General features: G+C 47.2%; 2 protein-coding genes across 3 annotated transcripts in view; one reads left to right on the top strand and one right to left on the bottom strand.

Annotated features, from left to right (window-relative positions):
- The window catches only part of Atpaf2 (ATP synthase mitochondrial F1 complex assembly factor 2), a 30,032-nt gene extending 23,473 nt beyond the window's left edge, over positions 1-6,559 (bottom strand). Inside the window, exon 1 of one of the 2 annotated variants that reach the window (XM_045131218.1) lies at positions 6,521-6,559. Coding sequence is in view for 1 of the 2 variants with exons in the window: in XM_004669042.3 (XP_004669099.2) it covers positions 5,877-6,009 (133 nt within the window). In the remaining variant the exon portion in view is untranslated. Of the gene's footprint in view, positions 1-5,876; positions 6,156-6,520 lie in introns of those variants that run through there. The other variant, XM_004669042.3, reaches the window with a different exon arrangement.
- Positions 6,560-6,694: 135 nt separating this feature from the next.
- Positions 6,695-18,519, top strand: part of Gid4 (GID complex subunit 4 homolog) — a 32,945-nt gene continuing 21,120 nt past the window's right edge. The window contains exons 1-2 of the mRNA XM_004669041.2: positions 6,695-6,898; positions 15,334-15,393. Of these exons, the coding sequence (XP_004669098.3) occupies positions 6,710-6,898; positions 15,334-15,393 (249 nt within the window). The 5' untranslated portion in view covers positions 6,695-6,709. The remainder of the gene's footprint in view (positions 6,899-15,333; positions 15,394-18,519) is intronic.

Genomic DNA, 18,519 nt, shown 5'->3' with positions numbered 1-18,519 from the left:
CATATATACTCACCAAAAAAGGAAAAAAATGTGGGTGAGATCCATGAGGATGACATGCAAGTTATCCTTTGGCCTCCAAACGCACACATACATATGTACCCACACGAACATGAACACACATTTTTAAAAAAGCAAAACAGTAGTTGTTTAGGGCTGGAGGAACAAAAGGGTAAGCACAGATGACAGCCAAAGGGCATTGATGGCTTTTCATCATGATAACAATGTTTTAAAGCTGACTGCTGTACAACTACCAAACACTAAAACCTACTGAATTTACACCAACAGCATACTGTGTGCTAATGTACTGTGCGCTAAGTGAGTTACATCCCAAGAAAGCTGGTAGAAAATTCTTCCAGCCAAATGTATAAATGTACTATTTTCCAAATTGCTCTTCACCTGATTGTTAAAACTTTTCATACAGCTGGGCATAGTAGCATACATCTTTAATCCCAGCACTCGGAAGGCTGAGGCAGGAGGATCTCTGTGAGAGTTCGAGGCCAGCCTGGACTGAAGCGAGAGACCCTACCTTGAAAACACAGAAAACAATTTTCATATGAAAAGCCAGAAAGTCTTTTTTTTTTAATTTATTTATTTATTTGAGAGCAACAGACACAGAAAGACAGATAGAGGGAGAAAGAGAGAATGGGCGCGCCAGGGCCTCCAGCCACTGCAAACGAACTCCAGACGCGTGCGCCCCCTTGTGCATCTGGCTAACGTGGGACCTGGGGAACCGAGCCTCGAACCGGGGTCCTTAGGCTTCACAGGCAAGCGCTTAACCGCTAAGCCATCTCTCCAGCCCAGAAAGTCTTTTTTTTAATTTTAAAATATTTTATTTATTTATTTGAGAGAAAGAGGCAGATAGAAAGAGAATGGACATACCTGGGTCTCTAGCCACTGCAAATAAACTCCATCAGACATCACTAGTAGAAACATAAAATAATGCATCCACCTTGGGATAAATATCTGGCTGGTCCTCAAAGAGTTCCCATTTGGCCCAGCAACTTTACTTTCAAATGTACATATCTAAGAATATGTGCGCCGGGCGTGGTGGTGCATGCCTTTAATCCCAGCACTTGGGAGGCAGAGGTAGAAGGATCTCTGTGAGTTTAAGGCCACCCTGAGACTCCATAGTGAATTCCAGGTCAACCTGGGCTAAAGTGAGACCCTACCTCAAACCCCCCAAAAAAAGAATATGTGCATCTGGCTTTACGTGGATATTGGGGTATCAAACCTGGGTCCTCTGGCTTTACTGGCAAGTGCCTCAACCACTAAACCATCTCTCCAGCCCCATAAAGTCAAGTTTTTAGGCTGTCTACCCAGCCAGTCTCTATTGCAACTACTCAACTCTGCCATTATAGTGGCATAATATGTGAACAAATGAGTGTGGTTGTGTTCCAATAAAACTTTATTGCAAGAACAGGTGTCAGATTGGTCCCCTGATCTAAATACTGTACAGTCTCCCTCAACCTACGTTACCACCCTATGAGGATACCTCTGAAGTGGTAGAGTTGGAGAAGCTATCTTGCCCAGGTGGTGATTTGTAAATGCTAAGAGACAAGACTTCCACCTTTGACATCTGTGGTGGTTTGATTCAGGTGTTCCCCATAAACTTAAATGTTCTGAATGCTAGGTTCCCAGCTAATGGAGATTTGGGGATTAACACCTCCAGGATGCAGTGTATTGTTAGGGGCAGGCTTACGAGTGTTATGGCCAGCTCCCTCTTGCTAGTTTGGCATGCTCTCCTGTTGCTGTTGTCCACCTTATGTTGGCCAGGGGGTGATGTCCACCCTCTACTCATGCCATTGTTTTCCCTGCCACCATGGAGCTTCCCTTCAAATCTGAAAGCCAAATCAAACCGTTTTTTTTTTCCCCAAAGGCTGCTCTTGGTTGGGTGATTTCTGCCAACAATGTTGAACCTGATTGTAACAACATCTTTGGGCACTTACATTCAGCCTGACAAGCTGGTTCTCCAGAATATCTCCCACTCCAGTTGGTTGACCTTGGACAAGAAGGTACAGAGCAGAAGGACCTCATACAGGACTCCTTGCTGTACCATCTCCTCCACTAACACTTGATGATAACCCTTCCTAAGCCCCTCCTTTCCTGAGAAACTTCCATAATGTGGCTCCTAAGGGCCCAAATTCAATTAGCTTGGCAACTGAAGCCCTCATCAAGAAGGACCCCCTAGACTTCTGGTTAAGATGGTGGTATAGGGCTGGAGAGATGGCTTAGCGGTTAAGAGCTTGCCTTTGAAGCCTAAGGACCCCGGTTCGAGGCTCGGTTCCCCAGGTCCCACGTTAGCCAGATGCACAAGGCGGCGCACGCGTCTGGAGTTCGTTTGCAGAGGCTGGAAGCCCTGGTGCGCCCATTCTCTCTCTCTCCCTCTATCTGTCTTTCTCTCTGTGTCTGTCGCTCTCAAATAAATAAATAAATAAATTAAAAAAAAAAGATGGTGGTGTAGTAGCCTCATTCTGCTAATAAAAAGTGAAGGTGTGTGAGGAATTATTAACCTCAGCAGAAAAGCAGGAGAGACTCAGAGCTTCTAGCAACCACACAACTAGCCAAAATCAGCTCCAGACATGGCTCCAGCCAGATAATGATGCCCAGAAGCCATAGGCTGCTGTTACTAGAAAAATTTCAGTGCCAGGGGTGGATACCTTCCAGTGAGATTTTGGCCAGGGTGATCTCCGATGCCAACAAAATATTGCAGGCCATTACCAAGGCTCTTGGTTGCCCACCAGAACTAGATAGTAAGACCTTATTGCTGAAGATTCCACATGCTTGGGCTTCAAGTCACTGAGAAATCAAGCTGGAGCTAAGCAGGAAACCTTCCCTCTGTTGACTAGCTGCCAGAAAGCTGAAAAGAGCTATCCTCCATGCAGCCCTTTGGGAGAGAAAAACCATTCATGGTGTTATACAGCAGTAGACTCTGCAAGCCTTAAGTTTGGCCAACTCGGCCAAATGTGCCAACTAGTCCAATAGTGTCATGTCTGTTATGGGGGAAACCAACCACTCTCTAACTGGACTAGAGGCCTGCTCCATAGGACAGAATGCATTCCTGGTACAGAAAACCTAATGAAAAGCCTATGGTTGGGGAAGTCATGAGCTTTAGGGGAGTAATACTATTGTTGTCTGGCTAAATGCAAATATTATGCCCACAAAACTGCCCTGTGAGCACTTTTTTTATGTTTATACTCTATTAATGCCTCTCTCATTTTGGTTAGAGAAGTTTCTCTTTTTTTATTTTTATTATTTATTTATTATTACTTTTATATTTATTTATTTATTTATTTATTTTGGTTTTCCAAGGTAGGGTCTCACTCTAGCTCAGGCTGACCTGGAATTCACTATGTAGTCTCAGGGTGGCCTCAAACTCACAGCGATCCTCCTACCTCTGCCTCCTAAGGGCTGGGATGAAAGGCGTGTGCCACCACACCCGGCTAAGTTTCTCTTTTTAGATGGTGATGACCACTGGGATGACTCAAAAGACACCATAGTTCTGAGAAGGGACAGTGAAGTGTTCAGCACTGAAACATCTCTATCACACCTTCCAAGGCTAAGGGTCTATTGCAGAAAAGGTGGTGGGAATAATGTAAAAGCCAAAGGAAGAGGAGGACTATTTACAATGCAAACTTCCAGACACAAAACAGCCTTGATAACTATGACCTCGCAGTGCCTGACACTACTACCTACACAAGACTTGTATAATAGAAGGAAAGGATATGATATCAAAATAAAAGAGAGACTAATTGGAAGGGGGAAAGGATTCCATGGAGGGTGGACTTGAGAGGGGAAGAATGAGGGAGGATATTGTCTACACTTATGGAAGCCATCAATAAAAAGTTAAAAAAAAAATAAGACCCCACTGGAATTTACTTTTCACTACTCCAAAGATGCAAAAAAATCTCACAACTGATAAGGTCTCTGAAGAACATATAGACTTGACAGACATGCGGCCCTCTCACTGTGCCTCATTCATTTGTGCATCCTTATTTTCTTTCACATTTGACTGCCTACTATGTGCCAGACACTGCAAAGAGCCTAAACTACAAGCTATGTCTGCACATAGAGTTAAAGATGACTAACTGGTCATGGTAGTTCACACCTTTAATCCCAGCACTCAGGAGGTAGAGGTAGGAGGATCTCTGAGAGTTTGAGGCCACCCTGAGACTACACAGTGAATTCCACATCAGCCTGGACCCTACCTAGAAAAAAACAAAACAACAACAAAAAAGATGACAGATCAAGAGCCATCAAACATAAAGCAAACAGCATCCACTCATTAAAATTAAACCTGTGTCTACTCAGTGAACTCTCGGGTGTATCTACTTGGCTTATATTGTCTCTCCCTTGGATGTTTCCTTCTTCCTGGTTTGTTTTTGGGGGACTGGGTTTTTGTTTTATTTTGAGATGCTATCTTGCTGTTTTGCCCAGGTTGGCCTTAAACTTTTGGACCCAAGTGATACTCCCACTTCAGCCTCCCAACTATCTGGGACCACATGCATGTCATCACACCTGGCTTCCTCCTTTCTTTTTGCTGGTTGTTCATGGCCCGCCTTCAGGCCTTCACTTAGTCCCTGATAGGTGAAACCTCAGCTGTATTCAACCTCCTTCCTCATTTGCATAAAATTATGAAACTTAACAGCCCAAAGAATCCTCCAAGGCAATACTGTGCTTCAACTCACGGAAGTCAACAGGGTTATACGCACCCAAAATCACAGTAGCAAATAAGTTCAGCCAATACCAGACTGGAGATATGAACTCCTGCCACAATACCAAATTGCCTGTAAAATTCTGATTTCCTAAAGTGGGCAGTGTTACCACAAGGTCTCTCCCACCTTGCTGTCATCCCTGGACATGGTTGCAGATACCCAACACTCTTCCTCCTTTTCTCCCAACTTCATACTCATCTATCAAACCCTAGCTTAAGCACCCTTCCGCCCATGACCCTTTTAGGCCCTCAAAATCGAAAGCACTTCTCTGTGTTCTCTCAGCTGAGTTCCATGTACTTCTGGTACTCAGTAGGTTATGAGCCTTTCATTTCGAAGGTGGACGTTTGTCTTGAAGAACCCTGTGCCTCCCATCCCTGGCACAAAATAACTAGATGGATGGAGAACGTTAACTATTCTTCATTCACTGAACTCAGTCACTCCCACAATTAAGGAAGCAGGTGTAGACTCTCACTTAGGGGAAAGGGCTCCAGAGAAGGCAGGGGTTGTGACACAACTCTAGGACAGAAGACCCAATAGCCCACAGGGAAAACGTGTGTGGGATGGAAGACTGAAGGTCCCCCCGCCCAGCCCCGGCTCTGTGCCAGGTCCTGTGCTGTGCACTGGGGATACAACACAGTCAAAACAGCCTTTGCCCGCACAAACCTTATCCAGTGTGTTCTGTGACCTTGGAAGTCCTGATCCTGAGCCCAAATTTTCCCGTCTGAAAACAAGGAAGACACTTGCTTCCCTTAAAAGGGGGGGGGGAATCACTGAGCGTGGTAGTTCATGTTTTTTATACCACCACAAGGGAGGCAGAGGTAGAAACGCAGCTCTGATCAAGGCCAGTCTGAGTGACCCTGCCTCCAAAGACAGAGAGAGACAGAGACAGAAAGAGAGAGAGGAAAAGCCAGAAATTTTGAAAAAAGCCACACGCAGGTTAAATACCAATCTCGGCCTTGGGCCCTAACTCGCTGTTCGCTTGGGTCGCTCTTGCCCTGGAGTGTCACTTTCCCATCAGTTACATGATGCTCTTCCTGTCCTCCAGGGGCTGAGCTTTGCCTCAGTCTCTTCCCTTCCCCGGCACTGCACTGCACCGTAGAAAGCCCTCCACCACCTCCGCTCGGCTCGGCGCCTGATCAAAAGGTAACGTTATCAGGGCCTCACCTGTCGGGGGAACGTACGCCCGGGCCGGGGCCTGGGGGGCTGGCCCCGGCCTCACTGAGATAGTGGAGTCACGAGGAGGCCGGTTCAGCAGGCAGCGCTCCCGACCCCTTAGCCGGAGGCAGAACCTCCACATGTCGCCCGAGGGCCTCGGGTGGACGCGCCACGTGGAAACCCGAGGCAAGGGATTTCCCCAAGCCGCACGCTCCGGCTGTACGGAAACCTCTCACCGCCTGCCCGGAGCACTCAGCTTCTCCTGGACGCCGCCATCTTCCGCATGACACTTACGTCGCGACGTCGCCGCCACGCGCCCCGCCCCCGTCAATCAGCATCACAAGCGTGTTCGCCCGCCCCCTTTCTTGCCGCGTCCATAGAACGAGACTACAAGTCCCAGAGGGCCGTTCGCGCACTCCGCCACGTGTTCTCCCCGCCGCCAATGGGCGGGAGCGCCGCGTGAACCTGCTCCCACCCTCCCGGCGAGCCCCAGCCAATCGGAAGGAGCTGTGTATGTGTGTATGTATGTGTGTGTGCGTGTGTGAATGTGTGTGAGTGTGAGTGTGTGCGCGCGCGAGGGCAAGTGGGGAGGGGGGAGCCCAGCTCAGGACTGGGAGGCCCTGCTTACCGATCCCGGGTTCCCAGTGACCCACCTGAGCGCTGGGTCCGCAGGCAGCAGGCGGTGGTTTCCTCCGTCCCTCCCTCCCGCCCTGCCTCCCGCCGCCACCCGCGCGTGCGCGCTCGACCCCCTCACTCCCCGCCGGCATCGGCTCCCGCGCGGCGGCGGCGGCGGTTCCTATCCCCCTCCCCTCCCCCCCGCCCTGGCTCCGGGGGACCCCGCGATGCCGGTCCGCACCGAGTGTCCCCCACCGGCGGGTGCCTCAGCCGCCTCTGCGGCCTCGCTTATCCCGCCGCCGCCCATCAACACCCAGCAGCCCGGCGTGGCCACCAGCCTGCTCTACAGCGGCTCCAAGTTCCGCGGCCACCAGAAGAGCAAGGGGAATTCGTACGACGTAGAGGTGGTGCTGCAGGTGAGCGCCGGGCCGGGCTGGGCCGGGGCCCGTGGGCCTCCTCGCGGCGCTCACGGGCACGGGACCGCCCTGGGCTGCTCGAGCCCCTGGAGCCGCAGATCAGGCCTTCACCGCCGGGGCCTCCTGCACCCGGCGTCTCCCATCTAGGACTTTCCCAGCTGCTGTCACACTCTAGAGAGCCCCCAACCCTGACCTGACCCCAGACACAGAGCCTGTGGCGGCCGGATCCCTACCCCCCCACACACACACACACCCAGCAGACCCCGGAGAGTGACCTGCCTGGGATTTGGAAGCCCCCTCATGACCAGCCGCCCTTCGGCCTGTGCCCATCCTTCTGAAGACCTGTCAGTCCAACATCATCAAGTCGTTCCCCCACCCCCACCAGCACCACCACTAGTTCCTTTCGGACCCTGAACTCTCCATTCGTTTCCCCCAAGACTCCCTGTGGCAAATTCTCCCAAAATGAAATATACCCCCCCCACACACACACACACATACAGCCCTCCATCTCGGGCCCTGGGATCTCCTCTGGCGGTTTCCTTCTTTGGAGAGCTCAGTCGGCCCCTGGAGAGGGGAGAGCAACCACTTTCCATTGGCTGAGACAGCCTGCAAAATTCCTCAGCCCCTGACTTTTAAAAGTCCAGGGACATCCTGGGTGCTTCCCCCCCTCACACACGTAGCACCCCTGTGCTGTTAGGAACCTTGTTTCCTGGAGCCTTCCCGTGCCATCCCACGCCTCTTTATCATTAATGGTCCAGATACCCAGCTACTCCTGCCCATGGTTTCCCCTTTACCCTGTACTGTGACCATCAGCTGTCAGCCTCCTCAGACCTCCCACCTCACACCTTGGTCTAACTCATTGAAATTGCTGGCTTCAGTGTTTTGCTGATTGTTATCGCACAGGCCCTGGGCTTGCTCTCAGCAGCTGATGTCTGCGTACTGGGAAATCTAACTCACCCAGTTTTGTTTCTTGTCCACTCACCTCCCCCTATTTGACCTGGATTTCAAACTACTGGCTGCCAGTCCCTGGGCAGCTTTGGAAGTCCAGCTTCACCTGCTGTCTGGCCCTTGACACTTTTTTCCCCAGCTGGCGGAGATGGATGCGCCCTTTTCCCACAACAGTGTTCGGTGTTACCCTACCTGTGGGGTCATTTTCCCTTCACTGTTCCCATTTTCCTGATGTCACTTTCCTAGGCCATTCCCAAAAGGCTGACTCTTGAAAGCCTTCCCAAAGGCTCAGAAGCTCTGCACGCTGCCTTCAGGGCTCTGGTGCCCAAAGGCACAATGTCCACCAGCTCTTTGCCCTTTCTAATTTCCCATTTCCGACTCTAATGAGCAAGTGGGTATCCCACCCCAAAGACAACCAGAACACCTTTTCTTTCTAAAGAGTGCATTCATCAACCCCCCCCCCCCATTTTTTCCTTACTGTTTTGTGGGAATAATTTTCTCTGATTTCGATTGGGAGAACTGCATGCTCATATTAATTGTGTATTTGTTCTGTAATTGGAAAATTACAGTTGAGATACTGCAGTCTTCATAACTTTCCTCCATCCCCATTTATTTATTTCAAAGTGAGAATCTAAAATGAAGGTCAGGCTCTTTTTTTTTAAATTCATTCATTCATAAAATTCTGGAAATGAGATCCCAAAGCGAATCATGTTTGGAATGGTCCTGAATTTGTGTCCCATTTTGTGGTTTTGGCTCAAGTAGGGAACTGGCAGGTGTCTGCTTGAGCTCCTGAAGCAACTTCTTTCATTTGGTGTGTTATTTCCACCCTTCTCGGGTGCCATTCTTGTGAACCAATGGCAGTAGAGATTGAGTTGGGGCCCAGCTGGTAGTTATGCAGCCCAGAGCAAAACCTGAGCAAGGGTGGAAGCCCTTGTTAGGATGGCTGCTGGTGGTCAGTGGCCATGCCAAGGAATGCTGCCTCACATCCGAGCAGCTTGTCATCACTGCGACCAGGCTGGGGCATGTAAATTGCCCCATCACCTGGTTTTTCAGCCAAGACTAGTTTCTTAGTCCCAGCCTCTGGAATAGTTCTGTGATAGCTCAGCCTCTTTCCTGCTTGGTTTTGTTGTTTGTGTTAACTGAGAGGTTTTTTTTTTTTTTTTTTTGTCAGCAGGATAATGTAGTTACCAATCCTAGATTCTGAAGTCAGATCAAGGTTAAAATCATACTCGTTTTTCTTTTCAAGTACCTTTGTGGTAACATAATTCACATGCCATACAGTTCACCTATTCAAGGTGCATATTTCAGTAGTTAGGATAGTCACAAAATTATATAACCATCTAATTGTAGAACACTTTTAAAAAAATTATTTATTTATTTGAGAGAGAGAGAATGGGCACATCAGGGCCTCTAGCTACTGTAAACCAACTCCAGACGTATGTGCCACCTTGTGCATCTGCCTTATGTGAGTCCTAGGGAAATTGAACCTGTGACCTTAGGCTTCACAGGTAAGTGTCTTAACCACTAAGCTGTCTGTCCAGCCCTAGAACACTTTTTATTATTGCAAAAACAAGCCTTGATAGCCCTTAGCCATCTCATCTCTCCAATCCTAGGCTAATATTTAATATCCTGCAGGTTTACATACTCTTAGTGTGGATGTGGTGACACACCCCATAATCCCAGCACTGGGGAGGCTGAGGCAGGATGGCTTTGAGTTCAAGGCCTGACTGGGCTACACAGTGCAACTTGCAGGCCAACCTGAGTGACCGAGTAAAAGCCTGTTCTCAAAAACAAACAAAAAAAATAAGCCGGCCGTAGTGGCACATGCCTTTAATCCCAGCACCAGGGAGGCAGAGGTAGGAGGATCACCTGGAGTTCAAGGCCATTCTGAGATTACATAGTAAATTCCAGGTCAGCCTGAGCTGGAGTGAAACCCTACCTCGAAAAACCAAAAAAAAAAAAACCAACAACAAAACCCCATATATGTGTGTATGTGTGTGTGTGTGTGTGTGTGTGTGTGTGTGTGTGTGTATATGTATATATATGTATTTGTATAAATATATATACACACACGCATGCACATATATACCCAATTTAGGACTGAAGAGATGGCTCAGCGATTAAGGTGCTGGCTTGCAAAGCTTGACAGCCCATGTTTCATCCCTGGGAACCCACATAAAGCTAGATGCACAAAGTGGCATATTTATCTGGAGTTTGTTTTCAGTGGAAAGAGGCCCTGATGCCTCCATATTCATTCATTCATATTCATGCTTTCTCTCACTTGTTCACTTTCTGCACATAAATTTTAACAATATCAGATTTACCTTTTATCTATTCTGTACATGTCATGTAAACAAAGTCATATCATATGATTTTTTCTTTCTTTTTTTAACTTTATTTTTATTTATTTATTAGAGAGAGAGGCAAAGAGAGAGAGAGAATGGGTGCTCCAGGGCCTTCAGCCACTGCAAATGAACTCCAGACGCATGCGCTCCCTTGTGCATCTGGCTTACGTGAGTCCTGGGGAATTGATCCAAGGTCCTTTGGCTTTGCAGGCAAATGCCTTAACCGCTAAGCCATCTCTCCAGTCCCTGATATTTTTCTTTTGATAACCAGCTTTAATACAGCATAATCTTCAAAAAAAAAAAAAAAAGACTGGAGAGATGACTCAGTGGTTAAGGTACTTGCCTGCAAAGCCTAATAACTCATTCCATTCCTCAGTACCCACATAAAGCCACATGCAAAAAGTGGCGCATGCATCTGGCCAGAGGCCCTGTTGCACCCATATTTTCATTCATTCTTATTCTCTGTCTCTCTCTGCTTGCAAGTAAATAAATTAAAATACTTTTTAAAACAGCATATTTTCAGAATTAATCCATATCTTGGCATATGTCTGTACTTCATTCCTTTCTGTTCACTGTATCGATCTACTACATCTTGTTTAGCCATTGATGTACATTTAGATCGTATCTACTTTGGGACTCTTATCAATAATGCTGTTATGAACATTCATACACAGCTTGTTGTTTGAACCCCTGGGCTCAAGTGATCTTCCCACCTGAATTTCCCAAATACTGGGACCAAGTCCAGCGGATTTCTTAATGTATTCTTAATGTATTCCTTCCACCACATGTCCTTTCTGGCGGCTGTAAAACCCAAAATGATTGAGTTCTATGAGAAATTAGTTTATGAAATTTAAGGCTTCAGAACTAAGTTTCCTCTGATAAAAAAGTTCTCTGATGAACCATATGACTGTAGACCAGCTATTTTCCAGACTACCCAGCTCTTAAGAGACTGAAATGCATTGGCAGTTTTGCATAGAACACCTGTGTTGGCAGCACCGGGCTGTGCTGACCCCTTGGCTTCAGTGGAGCACTTTTGCTTTGGTGCTGACATCGTCTGGCTGACTCGGTTCATTACAGCTGTCAAGGACTACCTTGGTATTTGACCTGTTAGAATTGGAAGTAATTAAACCTCCGCATGTGTTAGATGCCACAGACTTTTCTAGTTTCTTGAAACTGGTCTTCATGTGACATGAAAATCTCCATGTACTCCCAACTACTAGTGTGTACTTTGTTTTGCTGTATTTCTGAAGTTAATAGGCAGTTTTGGAGGTCATGACTTAAAGTGAATCTCATTATGATGAACTCCAGAACTGCCTATTTAGGACCACTCTGTGGAGCTGGGTGAGGCTTACAAGCTAGTGTGCTTCCAGCTCTAAGTAGCTATATTACATGCAAGCATACAATCTAGGGCTGGTGGCTCACGCCTTTAATCCCAGCCCTCCAGAGCCGAGGTAGGAATATCACCATGAGTTTGAGGGCAGCCTGGGCTACAGAGTTCCAGGTCTACCTGGACTAAAGTGAGACCCTTCTTCAAAAATACCAAAATGGGACTGGAGAGATGGTCTAGCTGTTAAGGTGTTTGCCTACAAAGCCAAAGGATCCAGGTTCAATTCCCCAAGACCTACATAAGCCAGATGCACAAGGTGGCTCATGTGTCTGGAGTTCCTTTGCAGTCGCTGGATGCTGTGATGTGCCCATTCTCTCTCTGCCTTTTTTTTTCTCTCTCTTAAATAAATAAATATAAATTAGGAAAAAAAAAAAAACCAGCCAAGTATGGTGGTGCATGCCTTTAATCCCAGCACTTGAGAGGCAGAGGTGGAAGGATCACATGAGTTCAAGGCCACCCTGAGACTACATAGTGAATTCAAGGTCAGCTTGAGCTAGAGTGAGACCCTATCTCGGGGGCGGGGAGGAGGCCTGGAGAGACATGGGCCATCAGGCATTGAAGGCAAGCACCTTTTACTGCTGAGCTAGTTTTCCATTCCTCATAGAACCTTTTGCACTATTAAGTGTTTTCACACGAGCTTGAGGAGGAGCAAAAACAGGAGGAAATGGCTCAGCAGTTAAAGGTGCTTGCTTACGAAACCTGACAGCCCAGTTTCAATTCCCCAGTACCCACGTAAAGCTAGATGCACAAAGTGGCACGTGCATCTGAAGTTTGTTTGCAGTAGCAGGAGGCTCTAGTGTGTCCATTCTCTTTCTCTCTCTATCTCTCTCTCTCTCTGTCTCTCTCTCTCACACACACACACAGACGCACTTTATCGCTCTCAAATAAATAAATGAAGTAGGGCGTGGTGGCTCACACCTTTAATCCCAGCACTCGGGAGGCAGAGGTGGGAGGATTGCAATGAGTTCGAGGCCACCCTGAGACTCCATAGTGAATTCCAGGTCAGCCTGGGATAGAGTGAGACCCTACCTCAAAAAACCAAAAATTAAAAAAAAAGGAAAATACTTTTTTAAGAAAGTATGCAGAGGAACGGGGGGATGTACAGTGGGTAAAGTGCTTGCCATCGAGCATGAGGACCTGAGTTCATTCCCCAGCACCCACATAAAAGCTGGGTGAAAGCCAGGCGTGGTGGGGCACACCTTTAATCCCAGCCCTTGGGAGGCAAAGGTAGGAGGATTGCTGTGAGTTCAAGTCCACCCTGAGACTATAGTGAATTCCAGGTCAGCCTGAGCTAGAGTGGAACCCTACCTTGAAAAAAAAAAAAAAAATGGCTGGGTGAGTGTGGCATACTGCCTCATCCCAATGCACAAGATGCAAAGACAGGGATCTTCGGGCCAGGGTAGTTAGCTAGACTAGCTGAATTAGTGAGTTCTAAGTTCAAGTGAGAGACCCTGTTTCAATAAGGAATGTGGAGAATTATCGAGGAAGACTCTTGACATCAACGTCTGGCCTCCACACGTATGCACAAACACAAAGCACCCACAGAACTGGAGACTTAGCTCAGTTGGTAGAGTGTTTACCTGGCATGCACAAAGTCCTGGGTTCAATTCCCAGCACCACATAAACCAAGCATGGTGACACACACCTGCAGTCCCAGCGGGTGGAAGTTCAAGGGCGTCCTGGGCTACATATCAAGTTCAGGGCCAGTTTGAGCTACTTGAGAAAAGACTTTTTCTCACTAAAGAAAAGAAACAGATGCCGGGCATGGTGCCACATGCCTTTAATCCCAGCACTCGGGAGGCAAAGGTAGGAGGATCACCATGAATTTGAGGCCACCCTGAGACTACATAGTGAATTCCAGGTCAGCCTGGGCTACAGTGAGACCCCACCTCAAAAAAAAAAAAGAAAGAAAGACCAGCACTTGGGAGGCAGAGGTAGGAGGATCGCTGTGAGTTCTAGGCCACCCTGAGACTACATAGTGAATTCCAGGTCAGCCTGGGCTAGAGTGAGACCCTACCTCAAAAAATCAAAAAAAAAAAAAAAAAAAGAAAGAAAAAAGAAAAAGATGGTCTGGAGAGATTGCTTAGTGGTTAAGGCAGTTGCCTTGAAGTCTAAGGACCCAGATTCGACTTCCCAGAAGCCATGTAAGCCAGATGCCCAAAGTAGCACATGTATCTGGAAGTTGTTTGCATTGACTAGAGCCCCTGGCACACCAATTCTTTCCCTCCTGCCCCCTCACTAAAAAAAAAAAAAAAAAATGTTTAGGGCTAGGCATGATAGCACATGCCTTTAATCTCAGTACTCAGGAAGCAGAGGTAGGAAGATCCCCCTAAGTTCAAGGCCACCCTGAGACCACATAGTGAGTTCCAGGTCAACCTGGGCTAGAGTGAGACCCTACCTCGAAAAAAAAAATTTTTTTAAGAAAAAATAAATTTCGGATGCCTAAAAATAAAACAAGAAGCAGATGACACACAGAATCAGTGACTTATTGTCTGACATTACAGAAGTGTGGAGGTGGTGTAGCTCAAGGTCTCTTGACAGGCCTGTGTCTTTTATCTTTCTAGGCTACCGTCCTCAGCATTAACTGGTATGTTTCTCTCCTGGTCTCTTTATGGCTGTTCTGGGACTGAAAGCTGCATGCAGATACTTACGCCAGCAGAGGAAGGAGAAGCACCACGTCTTCCTCCCATGCCTCTTCCAGAGCCAGTGGTCCTTCCCAGGCACACCAGGAGACTTACGCATCTGGCCAGAACTGGGTCACTCACCCCTAAAGCTTGCCTCAGATCTATCAGAGATGACTAGGACTTAGAGGGCAGGGTAGGTGCCAGAACCAAGTCCAGGCCCTGGCAGCACAGAAGAGGAAAGCTGCTTGTTGAGTCGGCATCCAGCAGGATCTCAGCAACCACTGATGAGTGGCCGCTGGACCGCGGAATCATCTGCGCCTGTTAGTCCAGTTTGTTTTCAGCTCCTGACTCTTCTTTAAAAAAAAAAATACATACATATATATATGAGAAAAGTAGGTAGAGAGAGAAAATGGGTCAGCTAGAACCTCCAGCCACTGCAAACCAACTCCAGATGCATGTGCCCCCTTGTGTATCTGGCTTATGTGGGTCCTGAAGAATTGAACCAGGATTGTTTGGCTTTGCTGGCAAATGCCTTAACTGCTAAGCCATCTCTCCAGCCTTCCTGACTCTTCTTTAAGAAACTCAAGTCCACATATAAAATGATACAATAACTGTTCAAGTCTTGGTTGGTGTTTTGGTCAATAATTTAAATTTAAACCATGCAGATTTTCATAAGATGCTCTTCCCAAACATTTGGCTCACTTCATACGGAAATAATGCAAGTGTCAACAACAGAGCAAGAGTAGCTTTCCTAAACCTGTGACTGAGCAGCAGAAAGTAAAAATTATCTAGAAAGACAGAGTTAGGGATGATAGTGTGTGTACAGCTAGAGAGGAACCATGTACCTAGCATGCACAATTCTGCAGCTGAGTGGGAGGCGTGCAGAAAATGAATGAGCAGGCTTACTGTTGCAAAAGGCACACACTGTCAAAACATGCAACTGAAGGAAGCAAGAGGGTCCTAGGATCGGTTTTCATCACCGAACAGGCGTGTGTTTAGGTAAAACTCATAAAGGTCTTAATATCTGGAGGAGGCAAGGGCTACACCAGGAGTGCACTGACCATCAGGCTTCCCTGACCTCCAGCATGCCCCCAACGGGTCCATTTCTAACACTGTGTCCTCTCTTTGCAGCATGTGGACACGGGAAACTCTTACCTTTGTGGGTACCTGAAGATTAAAGGCCTTACTGAGGTAAGTGCTCATCCTTGGAGTTGGGCCTGGGAAATGGGTAGCTTGCTGAGTATCCCAGAGGGTCAAGAGCAGCAGTCCGCCTACCTGTAAGTGCTGTGTTCATGTGAGGAGCACAGGCCCACAGTCTTGATGAGTTTTCCAGGGAAGTATGCACAGTCACAGATTTGTTTCCTTTAGTCCTGGGGATGGAGTCGGTCACCACATGAGGCCAAGCATATACTTTATTGCTGAGCTACACCCCCAACCCCTCAACAAATCTTATTTATTTACTTATTTGTTTTTGGTTTTCCAAGGTAGGGTCTCACTGTAGCCTAGGCTGACCTGGAATTCACTATGTAGCCTCAGGGTGGCCTTGAACTCTCAGCGATCTTCCTACCTCTGCCTCCCGAGTGCTAGGATTAAAGGTGTGCGCCACCACGCCCGGCTTTCAACATATCTTTTAAAGAAAAGTGTAAGTAAGTCATGACATGACCAACACCGTTGATTTTTCACAGTCATCTTTTACTGTGTTTTGTTTTTTTTTTGAGACAGGGTTTCACCAAGTACCCCCAAGCTGGCCTCAAACTTGAATTACTCTCAACATGTAGAGTGCTAGAGTTATAGCGTACGCCACCATACCTGGCAGTGTTCATCTTTTTCTTAAGGAAAAAATATATATATATAGGGCTGGTGAAATGGCTTAGCCATTAAGTTGTTTGCCTATGAAACCTAAAGACCCTGGTTCTATTCCCCAGGACCCACATAAGCCAGATGCACAAGGGGCACATGCGTCTGGAGTTCGTTTGCAGTGGCTAGACGCCCTGGCGTGCCCATTCTTTCTATCTGCCCCTCTCTCTGTCTCTCCAATAAATGAATAAGTAAATATTTTTTTAAAAAAAAGAATTTTGTTTAAAAGGGGAAATAAGGGCTGGAGAGATGGCTTAGCAGTTAAGCGCTTGCCTGTGAAGCCTAAAGACCCCGGTTCGAGGCTCGATTCCCCAGGACCCACATTAGCCAGGTGCACAAGAGGGCGCATGCATCTGGAGTTTGTTTGCAATGGCTGGAAACCCTGGCGTGCCCATTTTCTCTCTCTCTCTCTCTCTCTCTCTCCCCCCTTTTTTCTGTCTGTCACTCTCAAATAAATAAATACTAAACAAAATTTTAAAAGGAAAAAAAAGACACGGTAAGAACATTACCACCACCATAAATTTAATAGTCTCAGCTAGGGAGATAGCTTAGCAGTTAAGGTGTTTGCCTGCAAAGCCAAAGGACCTAGGACCCATGTAAGCCAGATACACAAGGTAGCACATGTGTCTGGAGTTTCCTTTCAGTGGCTGGAGGCCCTGGTGTGCCTAGTCTGTCTGTCTGTCTGTCTCTCCCTCTCTCAAATAAATAAATAAATTTAAAAATAAAATTTAAGTCTCTGAAATAATCATTAATTATACAAGAACCAAGGTTTTTAAAGTTTTTTAAACCTAGTGAGTTCATCAGAACAGTGAGAAGTGAGAGTCCAATTTTCTACTTGCTAGGTAAAAGTAGAGGAGAGCATTTTCTTTCTTCTAACTTTCTAACCATCAGAACTTCTGAGACTTACGAGGAAAGAAAGAGCATCCCTTCTTTTCTAGGAGTGACTGAACAGGAAAGAGGGGACTGACCTCCACTAAGCCAGTGGCTGGGTATGACCCTGCTGCAGCTCCCGTGACCTTTCACTGCTTCCGGTAGTCACTGTGAGCTTGCAGTACAGAGCCCATTGACCTTTTCTCAGCTTCCTCATTATGTCAAGTGAGAATTGAAAATCCCTCCTTTACTTACTCAGAGTACCAAGGAGGAGTACTGTGCTGGAGTAAATGACAGGTGAGAACATGGCACAGATGTAAGACTGCCATGAAGCCTTGTGTGGCCTCAGCCGTCTCCCACTTGTCTGCCCTCCGGAGCGGCAGTGATGATTCCCTGGGATGCTTACTGTTGCAGCAGAAGGTGTCTTCCCCATCTCTAGAAACATCCAGCCAGAGGAGGGTAGAAAAGTGTAGAAAAAAAGAATCTAAGCTTTGAGTTTGTCCTAGAAGAAAACATACAACAAAACAATGTGCTCAGGCTGGAGAGATGGCTTAGTGGTCAAGCGCTTGCCTGTGAAGCCTAAGGACTCTAGTTCGAGGCTCCATTCCCCAGGACCCATGTAAGCCAGATGCACAAGGTGGTGCATGCGTCTGGAGTTCCTTTGCAGTGGCTGGAGGTTCTGGCGTACCCATTCTGTCTTTCCCCCTCCCTCCCTCCCTCCCCCCCCCGTGTGTGTGTGTGTGTGTGTGTGTGTGTGTGTGTGTGTGTGTGTCACTCTGAAATAAATAAATAAAAATAAAAATACTAAAAAAAAAAAAAAAAACTGTTCAAAACCTAATGCATTTGCTCATGGAGTGTGGAGCATAAGCACTTAACTTCACAGGGAAACCAACAAAATGTGTACTGCTTCAAACACCAACTCCAGAGCCAGCCATTTGGGCTGAAGGAAACCGTAGAAATAGTAGATGGCAAAAAATTTAAATGAATAAATAACTAATATAATATAATAATATAATAAAATAATTTCCAGCACTTGGGAGGCTGAGGTAGGAGGATCTCTGTGAGGTAAGGCCAGCCTGGGCAACAGAGTGAGTTCCAGATCAGCCTAGACTACAGTAAGAAGAAAAAAATGGTAAATGGTACTAGAAATCTAGAAGTGGTGACAGCTTAGAGCTGTCCCTGGGGGAGCAATTTACCCCTACTAAAGGTGGCCCCATTCAGTCAGAAACAGCACTCAGGCCCCCTTGAGGAGAGGTATTGTCACAATCCTTCACTGGGGCTAGCCTATAGGACATGCCCCTCCTGGCAAGTCTGGAGTCTGAAGGCAGAGAAGCCTTAGAGGCCCATGCCCTCCCCTCCCCAAGTGGTCTGCCCAGGTACAGCACTGGACGTAGATTTACTGCTGCAGAGCACTTAGTGATAGGCACAGCATTGCCTGGGACTCCTACAGCCTATGCCAGCCTGCTCAAAACTCTTAAGTAAGCCAGGCATGGTGGTGCACACCTCTAACCCCAGCACTCAGGAGGCAGAGGTAGGAGAATTGCTTGTGAGTTCAAGGCCACCCTGAGACTACATAGTGAATTCCAGGTC

Source organism: Jaculus jaculus, chromosome 12, assembly GCF_020740685.1.
Source record: "Jaculus jaculus isolate mJacJac1 chromosome 12, mJacJac1.mat.Y.cur, whole genome shotgun sequence".
Classification (NCBI taxonomy): Eukaryota; Metazoa; Chordata; class Mammalia; order Rodentia; family Dipodidae; genus Jaculus; species Jaculus jaculus.
This window is presented reverse-complemented; position numbering and strand designations above follow the sequence as displayed.